This window comes from Lampetra fluviatilis, chromosome 48 (assembly GCF_964198595.1).
Source record: "Lampetra fluviatilis chromosome 48, kcLamFluv1.1, whole genome shotgun sequence".
NCBI lineage: Eukaryota > Metazoa > Chordata > Hyperoartia > Petromyzontiformes > Petromyzontidae > Lampetra > Lampetra fluviatilis.
The window spans coordinates 3,915,876-3,936,690 of NC_136322.1; the positions used below are offsets into that span (position 1 = coordinate 3,915,876).

General features: G+C 54.0%; 8 protein-coding genes across 8 annotated transcripts; all 8 read right to left on the reverse strand.

Moving 5' to 3' along the window:
* Positions 1-919: 919 nt before the first annotated feature.
* Positions 920-1,300, reverse strand: LOC144948082 (histone H2A). The gene has a single exon (XM_078877509.1). The coding sequence runs from the start codon at positions 1,298-1,300 to the stop codon at positions 920-922; it is 381 nt and encodes a 126-aa protein (XP_078733635.1).
* Positions 1,301-2,194: 894 nt separating this feature from the next.
* On the reverse strand, positions 2,195-2,605 carry LOC144948083 (histone H3). Its single transcript, XM_078877510.1, has one exon. The coding sequence runs from the start codon at positions 2,603-2,605 to the stop codon at positions 2,195-2,197; it is 411 nt and encodes a 136-aa protein (XP_078733636.1).
* An 841-nt stretch (positions 2,606-3,446) lies between these two features.
* On the reverse strand, positions 3,447-4,620 carry LOC144948084 (histone H2B type 3-B-like). The gene is made up of 2 exons (XM_078877512.1): positions 4,610-4,620; positions 3,447-3,867 (listed from the first exon to the last, which is right to left on the reverse strand). The coding sequence occupies exons 1-2, from the start codon at positions 4,618-4,620 to the stop codon at positions 3,447-3,449; spliced, it is 432 nt and encodes a 143-aa protein (XP_078733638.1).
* A 98-nt stretch (positions 4,621-4,718) lies between these two features.
* Positions 4,719-5,030, reverse strand: LOC144948204 (histone H4). Its single transcript, XM_078877634.1, has one exon. The coding sequence runs from the start codon at positions 5,028-5,030 to the stop codon at positions 4,719-4,721; it is 312 nt and encodes a 103-aa protein (XP_078733760.1).
* A 9,136-nt stretch (positions 5,031-14,166) lies between these two features.
* LOC144948205 (histone H1.2-like) lies at positions 14,167-14,829 on the reverse strand. The gene has a single exon (XM_078877635.1). It carries the CDS (start codon positions 14,827-14,829, stop codon positions 14,167-14,169), a length of 663 nt encoding a protein of 220 aa, XP_078733761.1.
* A 2,237-nt stretch (positions 14,830-17,066) lies between these two features.
* Positions 17,067-17,447, reverse strand: LOC144948085 (histone H2A). The gene has a single exon (XM_078877513.1). It carries the CDS (start codon positions 17,445-17,447, stop codon positions 17,067-17,069), a length of 381 nt encoding a protein of 126 aa, XP_078733639.1.
* Positions 17,448-18,341: 894 nt separating this feature from the next.
* LOC144948086 (histone H3) lies at positions 18,342-18,752 on the reverse strand. The gene has a single exon (XM_078877514.1). It carries the CDS (start codon positions 18,750-18,752, stop codon positions 18,342-18,344), a length of 411 nt encoding a protein of 136 aa, XP_078733640.1.
* An 843-nt stretch (positions 18,753-19,595) lies between these two features.
* On the reverse strand, positions 19,596-19,997 carry LOC144948087 (histone H2B type 3-B). Its single transcript, XM_078877515.1, has one exon. The coding sequence runs from the start codon at positions 19,995-19,997 to the stop codon at positions 19,596-19,598; it is 402 nt and encodes a 133-aa protein (XP_078733641.1).
* Between the last annotated feature and the right edge of the window lie 818 nt (positions 19,998-20,815).

Sequence of the window (20,815 nt, forward strand, 5' to 3'; positions counted from 1 at the left end):
TTCGTTTAATTGCGAGCAATTTGGGACGAGGGCAACTCGACGACGGTGTCCTTATTAAACAGGACCCTGCGGGGTGGGCTGGTAGGAACGAATAACCAAATAATATAAACATAATGTATTATTACACTTGTTAAGCCAGGAAAGCCCCACTGAGTCAAAAGGTTTTTGTAGGGTCCTGCCAAGTGTTTGCAGTAGGGGGCGATGTTGCTACACCTAATCGGACGATACGAAGGGAGAGATTGAGGCCTAGTTCTAGGCTTTAGGCCTAGCTGTATGCTTTAGGGCGCTGTGAGTTAATTTTTAATTTAAATGATTTAATGATTCATGTAAAAGCTTTAAATTTAAATGTTTCTATTTAAAAACATGAGGGAATGTAACATTGTTAAACATAACTCCCTTTCACACACGCGGGGGTACGACACGAATGGAGAGTTTCAGGCCTAGTTCTAGGCTTTAGGCCTAGCTGTAGGCTTTAGGGCGCTGTGAGTTTTTTTTTAATTTCAAAGTTTTAATTAAAAGCTATCTCAGGGAATTATTAGGGCGCTGTTAGTTGTTTTATTTAATTTCAAAGTTTTAATTAAAAGCTATCTCAGGGAATTATTAGGGAATGTTACACGTGTTTAGCCAGGAAAGCCTCATTAATTTAAATGTTTTAATTAAAAGCTGAGGGAATTATAAGGGAATGTTACACTTGTTTAGCCAGGATAGCGTCACTGAGTCAAGGTTTTCGTAGGGTCATGCCAAATGTTTGCAGTAGGGGGCGATGTTGACGGACGGACACATTAATCTATTGGTGGTCTGGTCCACTTCGTTCCTACCAGTATAACAAAACTCCTGTGTACGACTGTCCGAGCTCTTTGCAAGTAAGTGGGTGGCTCTGAAAAGAGCCGTTGTTGTGGTGGTAGAGGCGGCGGCGCGTTCACTTCTTTGCCTGAGAGGTCTTCTTGGGCAGCAGCACGGCCTGGATGTTGGGCAGCACACCGCCCTGGGCGATAGTCACGCCGCCCATGAGCTTGTTGAGCTCCTCGTCGTTTCGCACGGCGAGCTGCAGGTGTCGGGGGATGATCCTCGTCTTCTTGTTGTCGCGGGCGGCATTGCCAGCCAGCTCGAGGATCTCGGCAGAAAGGTACTCGAGCACGGCGGCCAGGTAGACGGGTGCTCCAGCGCCGACCCGCTGGGCGTAATTGCCCTTGCGGAGCAGCCTGTGAACGCGACCCACGGGGAACTGCAGGCCGGCGCGGGAAGAGCGGGACTTTGCCTTGGCGCGAGACTTGCCACCGGTCTTGCCGCGTCCAGACATTGTTAAGCGACCTAGGATGCAAAAAGCACTGGAGACAAAGTACGAACGATTTGTGACGTTAACACGCACCACCGGAGCGGCTTTTATAGCGGAGACGAGGATCGTAGAGCGCGCCGCTGCTGATTGGCTCCTCTCGGTCGAGTCCCGCCCTCTCCTTGAGCCACCAATGAAAAGCCGGGACGCGAGGATTCGATGTTGACTTTAATTATTTGTATCCATATATATTTTAATGCGGGCACGCATCTTATGAATGAAACAATGCGATACACGTACTTAATAGGTTCAAGTTTTAAGCATGATAGAGTTAATTAATGGGCACGTGCTGGCAAGTCAAACTTATAAGCGGATTCCGCAAATATCAATGTATTATTGATTATAATAATCATTTTGAGGGACCGCATTGGTTATAAGAAATCATTGTGATAGCCTTGAGCTCGTGATTGATCGCCCACGTGCCTATACGGTGTATATATATTTTCCTTTAACCGCCTGTTCGGGCAATGCCTAAAAATATATGTGCGTGAATAATTCAGTCTCTTAGTTTGCAAAATGTGAACTTCTTATCAGCTCGGGCTTGAAACAACATAAACCAATATCTTTGGGTTTAATAGTTAATATATTTCACCAAAATAACCCTTTTGTTGAACATTATGTAAGCATGGTTTCACAACGCTTATATACGACACCAACGTGTGATGTTGAAAAATATGAGCGGCGGGGTATAGAAAATGAACTTCATTGTCGCTTACGCCTGACGACTCGTGAGAGCCGTGACCAGCAAACGAAGGTTTCCGGCACCCGAACTTTGAAGAACACACATGGAAGCGTTTTCATGAGTAAGTGGTGGCTCTGAAAAGAGCCTTTGTGTTGTGCTTTGAGGGCCGAGCTGGGCGTTCAAGCGCGCTCGCCACGAATGCGGCGGGCGAGCTGAATGTCCTTGGGCATGATGGTGACGCGCTTGGCGTGGATGGCGCACAGGTTGGTGTCCTCGAAGAGCGCGACAAGGTACGCTTCGCTGGCCTCCTGCAGAGCCATGACAGCGGAGCTCTGGAAGCGCAGGTCGGTCTTGAAGTCCTGCGCGATCTCCCTGACGAGGCGCTGGAAGGGCAGTTTGCGGATGAGCAGCTCGGTGGACTTCTGGTAGCGGCGGATCTCGCGCAGAGCGACGGTGCCGGGCCTGTAGCGGTGAGGCTTCTTGACGCCGCCCGTGGCCGGAGCGCTCTTTCGGGCCGCCTTGGTGGCGAGTTGCTTGCGGGGGGCCTTGCCGCCCGTGGACTTGCGAGCCGTCTGCTTGGTGCGAGCCATGGCTTGGTGAGGGCAAAGATTCTCACAGGCGGGGAGAAGGCGGCTTATGTAGCCCAGAGCGCGCGCTCACTGGTCAGCGGAGTCGTGACGTGCGAAGAAGGGGAGCGTGCTGATTGGTTGGCAGCGTGCAATGATCTCGAGTCGTCAACTCTTCTTAATCAACAAAATGTTCACAGTTTGGATCATTTCAGAATGCCGCATCACGATGCAGTAGTACCCTTTGAGCGCCGTCGATGTCTTTAACGGATGTTATTTTCTCAAGCAAACACCTTTCCGAAAACAACTTTACAGTGCTCTGCATGATCTAAATAAAGTGTTAAGAAACTGCACTTCATTGGAAACAGTAATACGTAAAAATGTCGGAAAGAGGTGATCACAGGAATAGATATATATTCTCTTGGCATTGAGATGATGATCAATTATACTGCACGAGTCATCCATGCTAGGCGCTTACTTTTACATATATGTACACGTGCAAAATGTTAGTTCCTGCCCGAAAATACAACCACGAATTAAATATGGCATTGCAAGGTTTTGGCGCCAAATATCCAATGTAATATCTGAATGGGCTGCAGATGAAATCAATGGACAATCAAGTCCAAGAAATGCCTGCTGGTGAATATGATGTGCCATGAATATTGTTATCGCTTTTATTCACGTGGAAACATGTTAAAATGCGTTCGATCTCTCCACTTCACTCAATGAGCGAACAATGTCCCCGCGTGAACCGGGGCTTTGTTGGAAGTTTCGTTTTGTACTCCTGCTAGGACTGGTACAAGCAGGTTCGGAGAGGTGGGTGGCTCTGAAAAGAGCCTTTGTAATTAATGGTGGAGTCGAGGCTTCACTTGGAGCTTGTGTACTTGGTGACGGCCTTGGTGCCCTCCGACACGGCGTGCTTGGCCAGCTCGCCGGGGAGCAGCAGTCGCACTGCGGTCTGGATCTCCCGAGAAGTGATGGTGGAGCGCTTGTTGTAGTGCGCCAGGCGGGACGCCTCGGAAGCGATGCGCTCGAAGATGTCGTTGACGAACGAGTTCATGATGCTCATTGCCTTGGACGAGATGCCGGTATCGGGGTGCACCTGCTTCATCACCTTGTAGATGTAAATGGCGTAGCTCTCCTTCCTGCGGTGGCGTCGCTTCTTGCCATCCTTGCGCGTTGCCTTGGTCACAGCCTTCTTGGAGCCCTTCTTGGGAGCAGGAACCTTGGCCGGCCCAGCGCTCTTTGATGCGGGAGGATCGGGCATGTCGACGCGTTGTAGGCAGCTTCAGGTCAGAACAGACGGGAAGCGAATGTGGATGTCGGTCGGGCGATGAGCTCCTTTTATAGGAGGCGAGATGCAAATCAGAGGATCGTAGTGCGCGGCGCTGCTGAGTGGCTCTTTTAGTACCATCCCTCTCCATCAGCCTCCAATGAGAAACGCGGACGCGATGCTCACTTTAATATCGTTTTTACTGCAAAAAGGACTTGTGAATATAACACAATGTAATGTCCAAACATGTATATTAGTGAATTGCAGCCATGGCCATTGCCTTTGTTTTAATAAGGATGACTGGAAAACCCAATACAGTATATTGTGTTTTGAGCGTGGGTTTTTTTGTTTCTTACGAGGGATTGTTTCACCACTCGTCTAATACGGCGCACGGGCGTTTTAAGAACGCAATTTGGAAAAATACAAGCGCTCGGTGGAGAAAAATAACTTCGCTGTTGTGCTGTACAGGTGGAGATTAGCATTCCGGCACGCTACGTCAATTAGGACGAGTGTGCTGTAAGATTGTGGCGCCAAATGCTCCACGTAATATCGGAATCGGCTGCAGCTGGAAATAATTAACGCAAAAATACCAGAAATGGGTACTGTATTAACGCGTTCAAGAATTACGCCTTGTTAAATGTGACGTGTCGTGAATATCATTTCTTTCATTCATGTGGAAGCAGATGAAGATTCGCCAACTCAACAAGCAAACGTCCACCACGCTCACGAGGAATTGGTGCGCAACAACCCAGGACATGTGCTCCATTTAGAAAGTGTTTGGCAACACTGGCGCAAGCAGTTTCGAAGAGGTGGGTGGCTCTGAAAAGAGCCTTTGGGTTGGCTTAGTGTGCGAGAGATGGGCGCTCAGCCTCCGAAGCCGTAGAGAGTGCGGCCCTGGCGCTTGAGGGCGTAGACCACGTCCATGGCGGTGACGGTCTTGCGCTTGGCGTGCTCCGTGTAGGTGACGGCGTCGCGGATGACGTTCTCAAGGAAGACCTTCAGGACGCCGCGGGTCTCCTCGTAGATGAGGCCCGAGATGCGCTTCACACCGCCGCGGCGAGCGAGGCGGCGGATGGCGGGCTTGGTGATGCCCTGGATGTTGTCGCGCAGCACCTTGCGATGGCGTTTTGCGCCTCCCTTGCCGAGCCCCTTACCGCCTTTACCGCGTCCAGACATTCCGACTACTTCTGACAAAGCTCGCGAGAGACTGCGCGCTCAGCTTGAAAGCAGCAGCCGCCTTTATACCCGAAGCGTGGTGACGTCACCGACCACCCCTGCCCTCCGCGATGGCTCCGCCTTAAACCTTAGACCTTTAACCTCTGTGACGAAGAAAACCCTCCACTGTCGTCAATAACACTTCCTTGACATGTATAATATGCGACGTTTTGGGCAATGACCCTTCTTCGAAGCACTCTGTAATGATATTGGCACACCCGCAGCGAACGCGAGAGGAACGCGATCTGTTGCAAGATTGCACGTGGAGTGAATAATCGGTGTAAGGTCTTGTTTTCAAGTGAACAAGATGAACTAACTTTATAATCGTGTGAAGCTAAACGGCTTCCAATTGTGGTGCCACAGCGACGGGGCCGCTCGGCCGAGCCAGGGAGCCGCCCGGCTTCCACCGCCGCACTGCCCCCCATCACCCCCCCCACATAAACACGCACCCGCACCCACGTAGGGCCTCGTGGTCGGGTCACCTACCCTGAGTTTTCACCCGAGGGCCCCCTAGGGGGGTTACCCCACGGTTTCTCAGGGCCAGGGAATTGGACAGGACCCTTCCCAGGCCAAGTAACACTGCGGCGCCGTGGGCGGATTTGAGATCGCACGACCATGGCGAGCTCAGAGAGCCCCGCAGTTAGAAACGCATACAAACACAAACACGGGTCAGCAAGGCAGATAGCTGGGATCAGGACCCGGGACGACTGATTGGTCGAAAGTTCAAAGGCCGGCGGGATCGCAAAAAAGCGGGAAATCCTAGGCTCAGGATTGGTCGAGAGACCAAGGCGGTCGGGACGGGGGCTCCTAGCCTTTGATGTGAATAGTTTAAAAGAAAACGCAGGGGCAGTAGGGAACTCTCTTCTTCTGGAGTTTGGACACGGGGTCAGCGACGAAGGAGTCATCGGGCGAGCCGCCAGATTGTCTGCAGGACGATCTGAGCGCCGCAAGGTCACCAAGGACTACAGACGGTATCGTGTTGCGCGCCTTACAACACCTCAGAGCGGAGGGTAGGATCCGTAGGAGAGGGTTAGTTCGGGGTAAGGACGAGTAGGAAAGCGGTTTAGCAGAGAGCGCAGCATAGAATAGGGCTACACGGCACCAGAGTGTGGGTTAGAAGCGCCTTGCTGTCCCGCACACACACACGGGTGGCTCGGTTGGTTAGCAAGGGCTAATAAAATCTCGAGCGTAGTAACAAAACCGTGTTGTTGGGTGTTTTTGGAACGTGGTATTAGCGTGCACTGCATTCGCGAGTGTGTGGTCGTTGTACGCATAAAGGCCGTGGTCTCTGTACGATTGTGCGGGTACGGAGGTGTGTGCGTTAACGCCCGGGGAGAGCACTTTTGGTGTGTTGGCGTGACTACGCAGCCGTGTGAGAGGAGAATCGTCCTTGTACGATATTTGTGTTGACGTGCACGCGCGAGTGGGGGAGGGGACGAGTCGTCGTGTCGGCGTGTGCCCCGCTTGCGTGCGCTCGTTACTTGCGTAAGCTCTCGGCGTGCGTAATCGGCGTGCCCAAGGTGCGCGATCGTAACGTGGGCGGCCAGCGCAGCGCAGAGCGGCGCAGGAGTGGGTATCGCGTGTGGAGCTGTATGCGTGTGTGCGCGCACGTTCACGACGTGTGTAACACAGGTGCGCGATCCTAACGTGAGTGGTCAGGGTTGGGTGAGTGCCGTGCAGAGCTGTGTGTGGGTGTGCGCGTGCGTGGTTATCCATGCCTGCTACGCGGACCCGCGGTGGAGGGGAATCCTCGGGTGACGGCTCCCACACCCTGGGTGAGGAGCCTAGCGGCGGTTCGCTTAGCAGCGGGGGGGCGATTGATGATGTTAGTCCGGCCGTTAGTATTATCGAGGGAGGGATCTCGGGGGCTAGCGACCCCCACAAATTGGTGTCGGAAGCGGTACGGACCCCCGCGTTACCTCACGCTAAAATAAGACTGATATTTACCGGCCGGGGGGCCCCTTCGTGGAAGGCATTCGCCCGCAATCTCTTAGGGGCCAAGGAAATTAATGGATGGACGGACGCGCAGGCAGTACGTCAACTTAATATGAATCTTGATGGGCGGGCAGCCGATTTTGTAGAAGCGTTACCCGCGAGCGCACAGACACAGCTAGAGGAGCTGATGCGCTGACTCGATCAGCGTTTTGGCACGCGTGATGAGGAGGAAGCAAAATCGGCCTTAGAGGCGCGCCGTCGCCAACCTGGCGAAGATCTCCGTGATTACGCCGAGGATGTGCGCGAGTTAACAAAGATCGCACGCCCGGGGTACGCAACTGAGGTTATTGAGGAACTGGCTGCCGAGAAAATCCAGCGGTACCTGTCTCGCACGGCGTGGTGGCAGCCAGACATGAGCTGCCCACGTCTTCCCTTTAACACCCTTGTCGAGCGCGCACGTAAGTGTGAAAGAATTCACAGCGAACGCGCGCAGCTCCGGGGGCTGGGACGAGAGCGCGCCATTGCAAGCCTGCTCTCGGAAGACGAGGAGGAGGAACAGGAGCTCGCGAGGACGGTAAGGGGCCGGGAAAGAGAACCTCCAGTGTCCCGCGAGACAACCCCGGGATGGGTTGCCGGTATACAAACGGGTATAAAGGATGTCTCCGGCCAAGTAACCCAGGTACGCGAGGAAACGAATAAAAATATGACCCAACTGCAATCCTCCGTTGAGACCATCCGATCCGAAATGGGGGACCTAGACTCCACGGTAGGAGGGCTAACTGGAAGGATAGCCCGACTAGAAGCAGAGTATGAGCAACAGCGCACGGGGGGAGGAGGGAGTGGGCAGAAAGTTCGCCACAGAGCCGCCACTCCTCCCAGGACGTGTTATGTGTGCGACCGTCGAGGGCATCTCATGAGGGACTGCCCTCAGCTCGCCCGTGCGAGGCCGATGCATAGGTCAAACACTAAGCCCCCCCTAGAGAGGGGACCACCGGGGGATGAAATCGACGTAGACCCGACCCAAACCAGCTGTAATAATAATGGCGAGCGAGTGATCCATAAACAGGTTACAACGACAACACCCAAGGGCGCAGGGACCTCGGGCGATTGGCTGCGGGAGCTGGTGGCAGGGATAACGGGAGCCACGTCGCTGGTGGAAGGCCAGGTGAAGGGGCAGCGCACCCGGATCCTGCTGGACACGGGCGCCGTGGCCTCTCTCATGAGCGCCGCGCACTGCAGCATGCTCGGGGTGGACGTGGGCTGCCTGCAGGCCCCGGATCGCGCGCTGCACACGGCAAGCGGAGCCGGGATGGGGTTGCTGGGGAAGGTCTCCCTCGAGGTCCGTCTAGGAAACCAGGTGTGCACACAGGAATTCTACGTTTCGAGTGTGTTGTGCCACGAGTGCATTGCAGGAACGGACCTCCTGGAAAAGTTGGGACTTAACGTACAGCCCCGGCAACGATGCGCTACGGTGGAGGGCAGCGGGGAGCGGATTCCGTTCCTAGGACAGGAGCCGAATCGCCCACGCTTCACACCCGTGGCCGCTACGCTGGTGTCGGCCGTCACCATCGGGCCTCTCGCCGAGATGCTGGTGCCAGTGGCAACCCTCTCCACCGACCCAACCCACCGACCATCGGGCGAGGTAATGCTGACTCCTCACCCGGAGTTGGCATCGCGATACGGGGTGGTAGGGTCAGCCACACTGGTAAACGCAGATGGGGGCCGGCTGTTTATACGTGTGTTTAACCCACACAGTACCCCGGCAATGATACGACGACGCACCCCGGTAGCCACCGTACACCCCCTGCACGCTCGCCACTCGAACGACTCGGTGTTCGCACTCTGGGCGGAGGACCCTGGCCGCCCCGAGGACAGCCAGGATCTGGCCTGGCGGGTCGGCCCGACCCCCCGAGCCGAGATTGTTCCCCTGCAGGATGCGTTACATGTGCCTTGGGCAGCCTTACCTAAGGGGGAGGCCGATCAGCTGCGCGGGTTATTGCGGGAGTACGCCGACGTGTTCAGTGAGCACGATTCGGACGTGGGCCGGACCGACCTGGTCAAGCACCAAATTGACACAGGTGCAGCCCGACCCATCAAACTCCCCGCATACCGAGTGGGCGCGCCTGAACGGACCCAGATCAAAGAGGCAGTCACGGATATGCTACGCGATAACATAATCCAGCCCTCCGCGAGCCCTTGGTCTGCCCCGGTGGTACTGGTAACGAAAAAGGACGGATCGACTCGGTTCTGCGTTGATTACCGAAAATTGAACGCAGTCACCCTCGGCGACGCTTTTCCCATCCCACGCATCGACGACACCTTCGACAGTCTCGCAGGAGCGCGGTATTTTTCCACCCTCGATCTGGCGTCCGGTTACTGGCAGGTGGAGATGACGGAGGAGGATCGGCCAAAAACAGCATTCACCACCCCGATGGGCCTGTTTGAGTTTCGAGTGTTGCCGTTCGGACTCACTAACGCGCCCGCGACGTTCCAGCGGTTGATGGAGTTGGTGATGCGGGGCTTGCAGTGGGAACAGTGCCTGATTTACCTGGACGACGTAATAGTGTTCAGTAGGTCGCTGTCCGAACACTGGTCCAGGCTGCGGGAAGTATTCCAGCGACTGCGAGCAGCCCATCTCAAGCTCAAGCCACGTAAGTGTTACATTGCGCAAAGCGAGGTGGGGTACCTCGGACACCGAGTCAGCGAGGCAGGGGTGAGCACCGATCCCGAGAAGGTGCGTGCCGTAGTGGATTGGCCGCGGCCGAGGAACCTGACGGAGATCAGGTCATTCTTGGGACTCGCCACTTATTACCGTCGATTTGTAAAGGGATTCAGTGAGATTGCACGCCCCCTCACCCAACTCACCTCCCCTAAGAACCCCTATCAGTGGTCGGAGGCCTGCCAGACGGCTTTCACCACACTCAAAGACCACCTCACCCACACCCCCACCTTGGCTTTCCCAGATTTCACCACCGATTTTATTTTGGACACTGACGCCTGCAGCAGTGGGCTGGGCGCGGTGCTGTCGCAAGTGCAGGGTGGGACGGAGCGGGTCATCGCATACGCCAGTCGGACCCTGAGCGGGGCCGAACTGAACTATTGTGTAACCCGTCAGGAACTGTATGCTGTAATTTTCGCGTGTAAACAGTTCCGACCGTACTTGTACGGCAGGAAATGTCGTGTGCGCACCGATCATTATGCACTGCAGTTCCTCCTTACATTCAAGGAACCGCGGGGGCAGATGGCTCGATGGCTGGCGCAGCTGCAGGAGTACAACCTGCAGATCGAGTACCGAGCGGGGCGAACACACGCGAACGCGGACGCCTTGTCAAGACGGCCCGCGGTGCGCGCTGAGACGAGGGAGGGAGACGCCTGCCCGTGCTTCACGGGGGGACGCTGCCGCCAGGCAGCAGAACCCAAGGAGCGCGCGGAAACTAAACTCCCCCCCCCGAGAGAGAGTGCAGTGTGCGCCGCAGGAACCCCTGCAGAAGGAGCCCGGGGACAGACGGATCATCCCACCCCAACCGGGCGGATCCAAGAGGATGTCGGCTGCGCCTTCCCGGGCTTGGACGACGAGCAGCTGCGACAAACCCAGCAGCGGGATCCGGATCTGGCGGCGGTGGAGGCGGCACTGCGAGAGAGGAAGGATGCACTACCAGGGCCCTGGAGCGGTTTGTATGCCCGGTTGTGTGTAGAAAACGGGGTGGTGAGGGAACTGGCCGACGCTGGGCAGCCGGGGTGCATCTGCGTTCCCGCCCATGTGCGACCCCAACTACTACGACTGGTACACGACCACCCGCTCGGGGGCCATGATGGGGAACGGCGCACCCGGGAGACTCTGCGTCGCCAGTATCTCTGGCCTAAATTAGCGCAAGATGTGGCCGCCTGGGTGCAGGGCTGCCGGGCCTGTCAGCAGTGTGGGCAAAAGCCGGCGAGGTACCAGGTACCCCTGAGGCCGTTCCGAGTCAGTCGGACGAATCAGTTGGTCGGAATCGACCTGCAGGGGCCCTTTCCACGATCCCACCGGGGCAACCGATATATTCTTGTAGCGGTGGAGTACTTCACCCGCTACCCCGTGGCGGTGGCTATCCCGGATAAAACAGCCCTCGTAGTGGCCCGGGCCTTCGTGGAAAACTACGTACTTAAGTGCGGGATCCCCGAACGAGTCATTACCGACCAGGGTAGTGAATTCGAGGCCGAACTATTCCAGGCGCTGTGCCGAGAGTTCGGGATCCAGAAGGACCGAACCACGGCATATCACCCCCAGGCGAACGGGATGGTAGAGAGGATGAACCAGACTCTGGCCGGGAAGCTTAAACGCATGGCGGCCGCGAATCAACAGGACTGGGACGAACACCTCCCCTATGCCCTGTTCGCCTACACCACCGCCGTTCACACATCTACAGGACAGACCCCGTTCCTAATGATGTTTGGTCGCGAGTCTCGCCTGCCCGCAGATCTGCTGTTCGGTGTCCCTCCGCCGCAACGGGAGGAAGGGAGCCACCCCATGGAGCACTTGCTGGAAACCCTGCAAGAGGCCAGGGGCCGAGCCTACCCGCACGGAGAGGCCGCGCACCAGCGGCAAGAGCAGGGCGCCCGACCCCGTATGGAGCCCCCCTTCTACACTGCGGGCTCCGAGGTGTGGCTGTACACTCCCCGCGTCGGTGCCGGACAGGTGGGGAAGCTGACCACCTTCTGGCGAGGACCCTGGATTGTGAGACGGCAGATCTCACCATGGACGGTGCTGATTCAGGGAGGAGAGAGGGGCCGGGAGATGGTGGTCAACATCCGCCGACTGAAGCCGTGGCGAGCAGCCCCCGAGGGGGGGAGCCCCGCCGTCCAAGTACCCCGAAACCCCGGGGTCCCCCCACCCCCCGTGCCCGGGGGCCTCGCGCAGTATATGGGCCCCACGGAGCCCCGGGCTCCGAGGGGCCCCGGGCGGGGCCGGGGGCGACGAGGACGGCGACCCTTAAACCCCACCGCCTCTGAGTTTGTCCCCCAGCCCGCAGGTGCCGGAGACCGAGGGGAGCCGTTGGAATGGAGGAGGAGACCACCGCCGGAGCCCCAGGAGACGGAGCCGCCACCCCCGAGGCCAGCCACAAGGGCCGGGCGAATCCCGCGGACCCCGCGGCGATACCTCGTGGGGGCAACCCAGGCGAGGTGCTCCAGTCAACCCGGGACGGGGACTGGCACCCCGGGGGGCTATGTGGTGCCACAGCGACGGGGCCGCTCGGCCGAGCCAGGGAGCCGCCCGGCTTCCACCGCCGCACTGCCCCCCATCACCCCCCCCACATAAACACGCACCCGCACCCACGTAGGGCCTCGTGGTCGGGTCACCTACCCTGAGTTTTCACCCGAGGGCCCCCTAGGGGGGTTACCCCACGGTTTCTCAGGGCCAGGGAATTGGACAGGACCCTTCCCAGGCCAAGTAACACTGCGGCGCCGTGGGCGGATTTGAGATCGCACGACCACGGCGAGCTCAGAGAGCCCCGCAGTTAGAAACGCATACAAACACAAACACGGGTCAGCAAGGCAGATAGCTGGGATCAGGACCCGGGACGACTGATTGGTCGAAAGTTCAAAGGCCGGCGGGATCGCAAAAGAGCGGGAAATCCTAGGCTCAGGATTGGTCGAGAGACCAAGGCGGTCGGGACGGGGGCTCCTAGCCTTTGATGTGAATAGTTTAAAAGAAAACGCAGGGGCAGTAGGGAACTCTCTTCTTCTGGAGTTTGGACACGGGGTCAGCGACGAAGGAGTCATCGGGCGAGCCGCTAGATTGTCTGCAGGACGATCTGAGCGCCGCAAGGTCACCAAGGACTACAGACGGTATCGTGTTGCGCGCCTTACAACACCTCAGAGCGGAGGGTAGGATCCGTAGGAGAGGGTTAGTTCGGGGTAAGGACGAGTAGGAAAGCGGTTTAGCAGAGAGCGCAGCATAGAATAGGGCTACACGGCACCAGAGTGTGGGTTAGAAGCGCCTTGCTGTCCCGCACACACACACGGGTGGCTCGGTTGGTTAGCAAGGGCTAATAAAATCTCGAGCGTAGTAACAAAACCGTGTTGTTGGGTGTTTTTGGAACGTGGTATTAGCGTGCACTGCATTCGCGAGTGTGTGGTCGTTGTACGCATAAAGGCCGTGGTCTCTGTACGATTGTGCGGGTACGGAGGTGTGTGCGTTAACGCCCGGGGAGAGCACTTTTGGTGTGTTGGCGTGACTACGCAGCCGTGTGAGAGGAGAATCGTCCTTGTACGATATTTGTGTTGACGTGCACGCGCGAGTGGGGGAGGGGACGAGTCGTCGTGTCGGCGTGTGCCCCGCTTGCGTGCGCTCGTTACTTGCGTAAGCTCTCGGCGTGCGTAATCGGCGTGCCCAAGGTGCGCGATCGTAACGTGGGCGGCCAGCGCAGCGCAGAGCGGCGCAGGAGTGGGTATCGCGTGTGGAGCTGTACGCGTGTGTGCGCGCACGTTCACGACGTGTGTAACACAGGTGCGCGATCCTAACGTGAGTGGTCAGGGTTGGGTGAGTGCCGTGCAGAGCTGTGTGTGGGTGTGCGCGTGCGTGGTTATCCATGCCTGCTACGCGGACCCGCGGTGGAGGGGAATCCTCGGGTGACGGCTCCCACACCCTGGGTGAGGAGCCTAGCGGCGGTTCGCTTAGCAGCGGGGGGGCGATTGATGATGTTAGTCCGGCCGTTAGTATTATCGAGGGAGGGATCTCGGGGGCTAGCGACCCCCACAAATTACTCTGCACTCCGTTCGAGTGAGGGAGCTGCCACCCGCCTCGCCTGTGTTTGTGATCTCTGCTTTCGGGCTCGATTACTCCCATCACATCAATGCTTAAAACACATCGAGTGGGTAAAATGTTATAGTTAATTTGGCGAATGTACGTAACTTATCCAATCTACACAAATCCTCACGATTGAACTGCACCAAGCGTCGAGCTCCTTGATCAGGGCCGAGGCAAGGCGAGCAACCATCGCCACGCCGTAAATGGGTTTGACTTACAGAATATGGCACGCATTCAACAGCAACGTAATACACTGTCATGTGTTACCGATGAACTAATGGAAGCGCAGCAGCATCTGGTTCACTTTTTTAACTAAGTGGGTGGCTCTGAAAAGAGCCGTTGAGGTGGAGTGAATCGAGCGTCGTCCGATCGGATTCACTTCTTTGGCGCAGTCTTCTTGGGCTTGGCCGCGGCCTTCTTGGGCTTGGCCACCTTGGGTTTGGCGGCCTTGGCCTTGACGGTCTTGGGCTTAGCGACCTTGGGCTTCGCAGCCTTGGGCTTGGCTGGGCTCTTCGCCGCCTTCTTGGGCTTAACAGCCAACTTCACCTTTTTGGGGCTCTTGGCCGCCTTGGCAGCCGCGGGCTTCTTTGCTTTCTTGGGAGACTTCTTGGGCGCGGTCTTCTTGGCTGCCGCGGGCTTCTTCACCTTCTTGGCTGCCGCGGGCTTTTTAGCTGCGGGCTTTGCCGTTGACGACTTGGGCTTCGCCTTTGCGGCAGCCTTTTCCTTGTTGAGTTTGAAAGAGCCAGACGCGCCGCTGCCCTTCACTTGCGCCACGGCGTCTTTGGCCACGAGCTTCTTGATGGCCAACTTCACGCGGGCATTGTTCTTCTCCACGTCGTATCCTCCGGCAGCAAGCGACTTTTTGAGCGCAGGAAGAGACACGCCGTTCCTCTCCTTGCTGCTGGCCAGAGCCTTGAGGATGAGCTCGGACACGCTGGGGCCGACCTTCTTGGCCTTTGGAGCGGCGCGCTTCTTCTTGGGGCTTTTAGGCGCTGAAGTAGCCGCAGCTGGTGGTTGAGCAGGAGCAGTTTCCGCCATCTCAAGACGTCGCTTTTATCGCCTCGCCTCTTTGAAATCGAAATCAGCGCTCTCACGAATTCGAAACGAGTGTTCTCCAGGCCCGAGGTTATTATAGAAGCGGCGTACTGAATGCGGACGTCGCTGAGATCATTCAGAACTCAGCTCTGGTGAGGGAGTTGCCACCATACTCACTGTGTTTATCACGCCTGCCTTTGGGCTCGATTACTCCCGTAACGTTCATACTTACATGCATCTAGTTTATACATTATCACGAAGATCACTTCTTTAATGTACGTTACTTATGCAATATACGACAATGCTCACGATATAAATTATAATTCAAAACAAGTGAACAACCAACATTTGGGAGACATTGTTCGGTCAGGGCATGCTATGACGATTGTCGGTTTTCAAAAGTGTTACTGATGAACACTATTTAAAACGCACTCGAATTTTTTGCAAGACAAGATGCTTCAACAGACTACTCATATTTAATTCCAACGAAATATTTTCTATTTAAGTTTTGCCTCGCGCGCTCGCGATTCCTCCTCTCGCGCTATGGTGAGGACTGCGCGCCATGTCAACAGTCCCTTGTCACCGAACTTTTAACTGGACGTTTTAATCGAACTTTGAAATGAATAAATATATGGATTTTCAGATGGACAACAAACTGAAGAAAATTACTCAAAATTAACCGACATTAAATAGAAAGTTTAACATTTTACGTGGCAAGAGGTGAGTAGCTCACGCACTGCAGAAGGGTCGCGCGCCTTGAACAAGATCGAGGCACGGTGCACAATCATCACCACTCAAATTCAACTCAAGTGACTCTGCAGTCGAATGTTTAAAGAAAATATATAATCTTACGTTTAATGCACCGACAGAGTTGATATTCTAGGAGCGCAGGATGGTTCATCCGATGGGTTGTTTTTACTGCAATAAGTAACACGTATTTACTGCACTAAGTAACACGAATGAGTAATCATTGGAAAGATGTTATTAACCATGTAAAAAATATTTAACTACACATATTTGTACCATCTTATTTGACAAGTAATATTATACTTTACCGAGTGTTGACATCCCCAGCGTTTACCAGTACTTTTTTGCTTACTATCAGCTAACACCGGCCACAACCCTGAGCTGATGTGCTCATTTGATCCCTTTTCTGACCGCTCAAAAAGAGCGAGTTTTATTCTTTAAAAAACACGATTCTTTCTTCCAATAGGCATCCCAATTTATTCTAAACCATGTTCCATGATTGATGCAATGTTGGAATGCTGCTCAAATACCGTTCCTAAATTAGACATAAAGGGTATCTGGAATGAGCAGAGCATGCGTTTAATTGCGAGCAATTTGGGACGAGGGCAACTCGACGACGGTGTCCTTATTAAACAGGACCCTGCGGGGTGGGCTGGTAGGAACGAATAACCAAATAATATAAACATAATGTATTATTACACTTGTTAAGCCAGGAAAGCCCCACTGAGTCAAAAGGTTTTTGTAGGGTCCTGCCAAGTGTTTGCAGTAGGGGGCGATGTTGCTACACCTAATCGGACGATACGAAGGGAGAGATTGAGGCCTAGTTCTAGGCTTTAGGCCTAGCTGTATGCTTTAGGGCGCTGTGAGTTAATTTTTAATTTAAATGATTTAATGATTCATGTAAAAGCTTTAAATTTAAATGTTTCTATTTAAAAACATGAGGGAATGTAACATTGTTAAACATAACTCCCTTTCACACACGCGGGGGTACGACACGAATGGAGAGTTTCAGGCCTAGTTCTAGGCTTTAGGCCTAGCTGTAGGCTTTAGGGCGCTGTGAGTTTTTTTTTTATTTCAAAGTTTTAATTAAAAGCTATCTCAGGGAATTATTAGGGCGCTGTTAGTTGTTTTATTTAATTTCAAAGTTTTAATTAAAAGCTATCTCAGGGAATTATTAGGGAATGTTACACGTGTTTAGCCAGGAAAGCCTCATTAATTTAAATGTTTTAATTAAAAGCTGAGGGAATTATAAGGGAATGTTACACTTGTTTAGCCAGGATAGCGTCACTGAGTCAAGGTTTTCGTAGGGTCATGCCAAATGTTTGCAGTAGGGGGCGATGTTGACGGACGGACACATTAATCTATTGGTGGTCTGGTCCACTTCGTTCCTACCAGTATAACAAAACTCCTGTGTACGACTGTCCGAGCTCTTTGCAAGTAAGTGGGTGGCTCTGAAAAGAGCCGTTGTTGTGGTGGTAGAGGCGGCGGCGCGTTCACTTCTTTGCCTGAGAGGTCTTCTTGGGCAGCAGCACGGCCTGGATGTTGGGCAGCACACCGCCCTGGGCGATAGTCACGCCGCCCATGAGCTTGTTGAGCTCCTCGTCGTTTCGCACGGCGAGCTGCAGGTGTCGGGGGATGATCCTCGTCTTCTTGTTGTCGCGGGCGGCATTGCCAGCCAGCTCGAGGATCTCGGCAGAAAGGTACTCGAGCACGGCGGCCAGGTAGACGGGTGCTCCAGCGCCGACCCGCTGGGCGTAATTGCCCTTGCGGAGCAGCCTGTGAACGCGACCCACGGGGAACTGCAGGCCGGCGCGGGAAGAGCGGGACTTTGCCTTGGCGCGAGACTTGCCACCGGTCTTGCCGCGTCCAGACATTGTTAAGCGACCTAGGATGCAAAAAGCACTGGAGACAAAGTACGAACGATTTGTGACGTTAACACGCACCACCGGAGCGGCTTTTATAGCGGAGACGAGGATCGTAGAGCGCGCCGCTGCTGATTGGCTCCTCTCGGTCGAGTCCCGCCCTCTCCTTGAGCCACCAATGAAAAGCCGGGACGCGAGGATTCGATGTTGACTTTAATTATTTGTATCCATATATATTTTAATGCGGGCACGCATCTTATGAATGAAACAATGCGATACACGTACTTAATAGGTTCAAGTTTTAAGCATGATAGAGTTAATTAATGGGCACGTGCTGGCAAGTCAAACTTATAAGCGGATTCCGCAAATATCAATGTATTATTGATTATAATAATCATTTTGAGGGACCGCATTGGTTATAAGAAATCATTGTGATAGCCTTGAGCTCGTGATTGATCGCCCACGTGCCTATACGGTGTATATATATTTTCCTTTAACCGCCTGTTCGGGCAATGCCTAAAAATATATGTGCGTGAATAATTCAGTCTCTTAGTTTGCAAAATGTGAACTTCTTATCAGCTCGGGCTTGAAACAACATAAACCAATATCTTTGGGTTTAATAGTTAATATATTTCACCAAAATAACCCTTTTGTTGAACATTATGTAAGCATGGTTTCACAACGCTTATATACGACACCAACGTGTGATGTTGAAAAATATGAGCGGCGGGGTATAGAAAATGAACTTCATTGTCGCTTACGCCTGACGACTCGTGAGAGCCGTGACCAGCAAACGAAGGTTTCCGGCACCCGAACTTTGAAGAACACACATGGAAGCGTTTTCATGAGTAAGTGGTGGCTCTGAAAAGAGCCTTTGTGTTGTGCTTTGAGGGCCGAGCTGGGCGTTCAAGCGCGCTCGCCACGAATGCGGCGGGCGAGCTGAATGTCCTTGGGCATGATGGTGACGCGCTTGGCGTGGATGGCGCACAGGTTGGTGTCCTCGAAGAGCGCGACAAGGTACGCTTCGCTGGCCTCCTGCAGAGCCATGACAGCGGAGCTCTGGAAGCGCAGGTCGGTCTTGAAGTCCTGCGCGATCTCCCTGACGAGGCGCTGGAAGGGCAGTTTGCGGATGAGCAGCTCGGTGGACTTCTGGTAGCGGCGGATCTCGCGCAGAGCGACGGTGCCGGGCCTGTAGCGGTGAGGCTTCTTGACGCCGCCCGTGGCCGGAGCGCTCTTTCGGGCCGCCTTGGTGGCGAGTTGCTTGCGGGGGGCCTTGCCGCCCGTGGACTTGCGAGCCGTCTGCTTGGTGCGAGCCATGGCTTGGTGAGGGCAAAGATTCTCACAGGCGGGGAGAAGGCGGCTTATGTAGCCCAGAGCGCGCGCTCACTGGTCAGCGGAGTCGTGACGTGCGAAGAAGGGGAGCGTGCTGATTGGTTGGCAGCGTGCAATGATCTCGAGTCGTCAACTCTTCTTAATCAACAAAATGTTCACAGTTTGGATCATTTCAGAATGCCGCATCACGATGCAGTAGTACCCTTTGAGCGCCGTCGATGTCTTTAACGGATGTTATTTTCTCAAGCAAACACCTTTCCGAAAACAACTTTACAGTGCTCTGCATGATCTAAATAAAGTGTTAAGAAACTGCACTTCATTGGAAACAGTAATACGTAAAAATGTCGGAAAGAGGTGATCACAGGAATAGATATATATTCTCTTGGCATTGAGATGATGATCAATTATACTGCACGAGTCATCCATGCTAGGCGCTTACTTTTACATATATGTACACGTGCAAAATGTTAGTTCCTGCCCGAAAATACAACCACGAATTAAATATATTGCATTGCAAGGTTTTGGCGCCAAACATCCAATGTAATATCTGAATGGGCTGCAGATGAAATCAATGGACAAACAAGTCCAAGAAATGCCTGCTGGTAAATATGATGTGCCATGAATATTGTTATCGCTTTTATTCACGTGGAAACATGTTAAAATGCGTTCGATCTCTCCACTTCACTCAATGAGCGAACAATGTCCCCGCGTGAACCGGGGCTTTGTTGGAAGTTTCGTTTTGTACTCCTGCTAGGACTGGTACAAGCAGGTTCGGAGAGGTGGGTGGCTCTGAAAAGAGCCTTTGTAATTAATGGTGGAGTCGAGGCTTCACTTGGAGCTTGTGTACTTGGTGACGGCCTTGGTGCCCTCCGACACGGCGTGCTTGGCCAGCTCGCCGGGGAGCAGCAGTCGCACTGCGGTCTGGATCTCCCGAGAAGTGATGGTGGAGCGCTTGTTGTAGTGCGCCAGGCGGGACGCCTCGGAAGCGATGCGCTCGAAGATGTCGTTGACGAACGAGTTCATGATGCTCATTGCCTTGGACGAGATGCCGGTATCGGGGTGCACCTGCTTCATCACCTTGTAGATGTAAATGGCGTAGCTCTCCTTCCTGCGGTGGCGTCGCTTCTTGCCATCCTTGCGCGTAGCCTTGGTCACAGCCTTCTTGGAGCCCTTCTTGGGAGCAGGAACCTTGGCCGGCCCAGCGCTCTTTGATGCGGGAGGATCGGGCATGTCGACGCGTTGTAGGCAGCTTCAGGTCAGAACAGACGGGAAGCGAATGTGGATGTCGGTCGCGCGTTGAGCTCCTTTTATAGGAGGCGAGATGCAAATCAGAGGATCGTAGTGCGCGGCGCTGCTGAGTGGCTCTTTTAGTACCATCCCTCTCCATCAGCCTCCAATGAGAAACGCGGACGCGATGCTCACTTTAATATCGTTTTTACTGCAAAAAGGACTTGTGAATATAACAAAATGTAATGTCCAAACATGTATATTAGTGAATTGCAGCCATGGCCATTGCCTTTGTTTTAATAAGGATGACTGGAAAACCCAATACAGTATATTGTGTTTTGAGCGTGGGTTTTTTTGTTTCTTACGAGGGATTGTTTCACCACTCGTCTAATACGGCGCACGGGCGTTTTAAGAACGCAATTTGGAAAAATACAAGCGCTCGGTGGAGAAAAATAACTTCGCTGTTGTGCTGTACAGGTGGAGATTAGCATTCCGGCACGCTACGTCAATTAGGACGAGTGTGCTGTAAGATTGTGGCGCCAAATGCTCCACGTAATATCGGAATCGGCTGCAGCTGGAAATAATTAACGCAAAAATACCAGAAATGGGTACTGTATTAACGCGTTCAAGAATTACGCCTTGTTAAATGTGACGTGTCGTGAATATCATGATTTCTTTCATTCATGTGGAAGCAGATGAAGATTCGCCAACTCAACAAGCAAACGTCCACCACGCTCACGAGGAATAGGCGCGCAACAACCCAGGACATGTGCTCCATTTAGAAAGTGTTTGGCAACACTGGCGCAAGCAGTTTCGAAGAG

Bases quoted from the DNA above. Each gene is read 5' to 3' on its own strand.
- LOC144948082 (XM_078877509.1), bottom strand. From the start codon at position 1,300: ATGTCTGGACGCGGCAAGACCGGTGGCAAGTCTCGCGCCAAGGCAAAG.
- LOC144948083 (XM_078877510.1), bottom strand. From the start codon at position 2,605: ATGGCTCGCACCAAGCAGACGGCTCGCAAGTCCACGGGCGGCAAGGCC.
- LOC144948204 (XM_078877634.1), bottom strand. From the start codon at position 5,030: ATGTCTGGACGCGGTAAAGGCGGTAAGGGGCTCGGCAAGGGAGGCGCA.
- LOC144948205 (XM_078877635.1), bottom strand. From the start codon at position 14,829: ATGGCGGAAACTGCTCCTGCTCAACCACCAGCTGCGGCTACTTCAGCG.
- LOC144948085 (XM_078877513.1), bottom strand. From the start codon at position 17,447: ATGTCTGGACGCGGCAAGACCGGTGGCAAGTCTCGCGCCAAGGCAAAG.
- LOC144948086 (XM_078877514.1), bottom strand. From the start codon at position 18,752: ATGGCTCGCACCAAGCAGACGGCTCGCAAGTCCACGGGCGGCAAGGCC.
- LOC144948087 (XM_078877515.1), bottom strand. From the start codon at position 19,997: ATGCCCGATCCTCCCGCATCAAAGAGCGCTGGGCCGGCCAAGGTTCCT.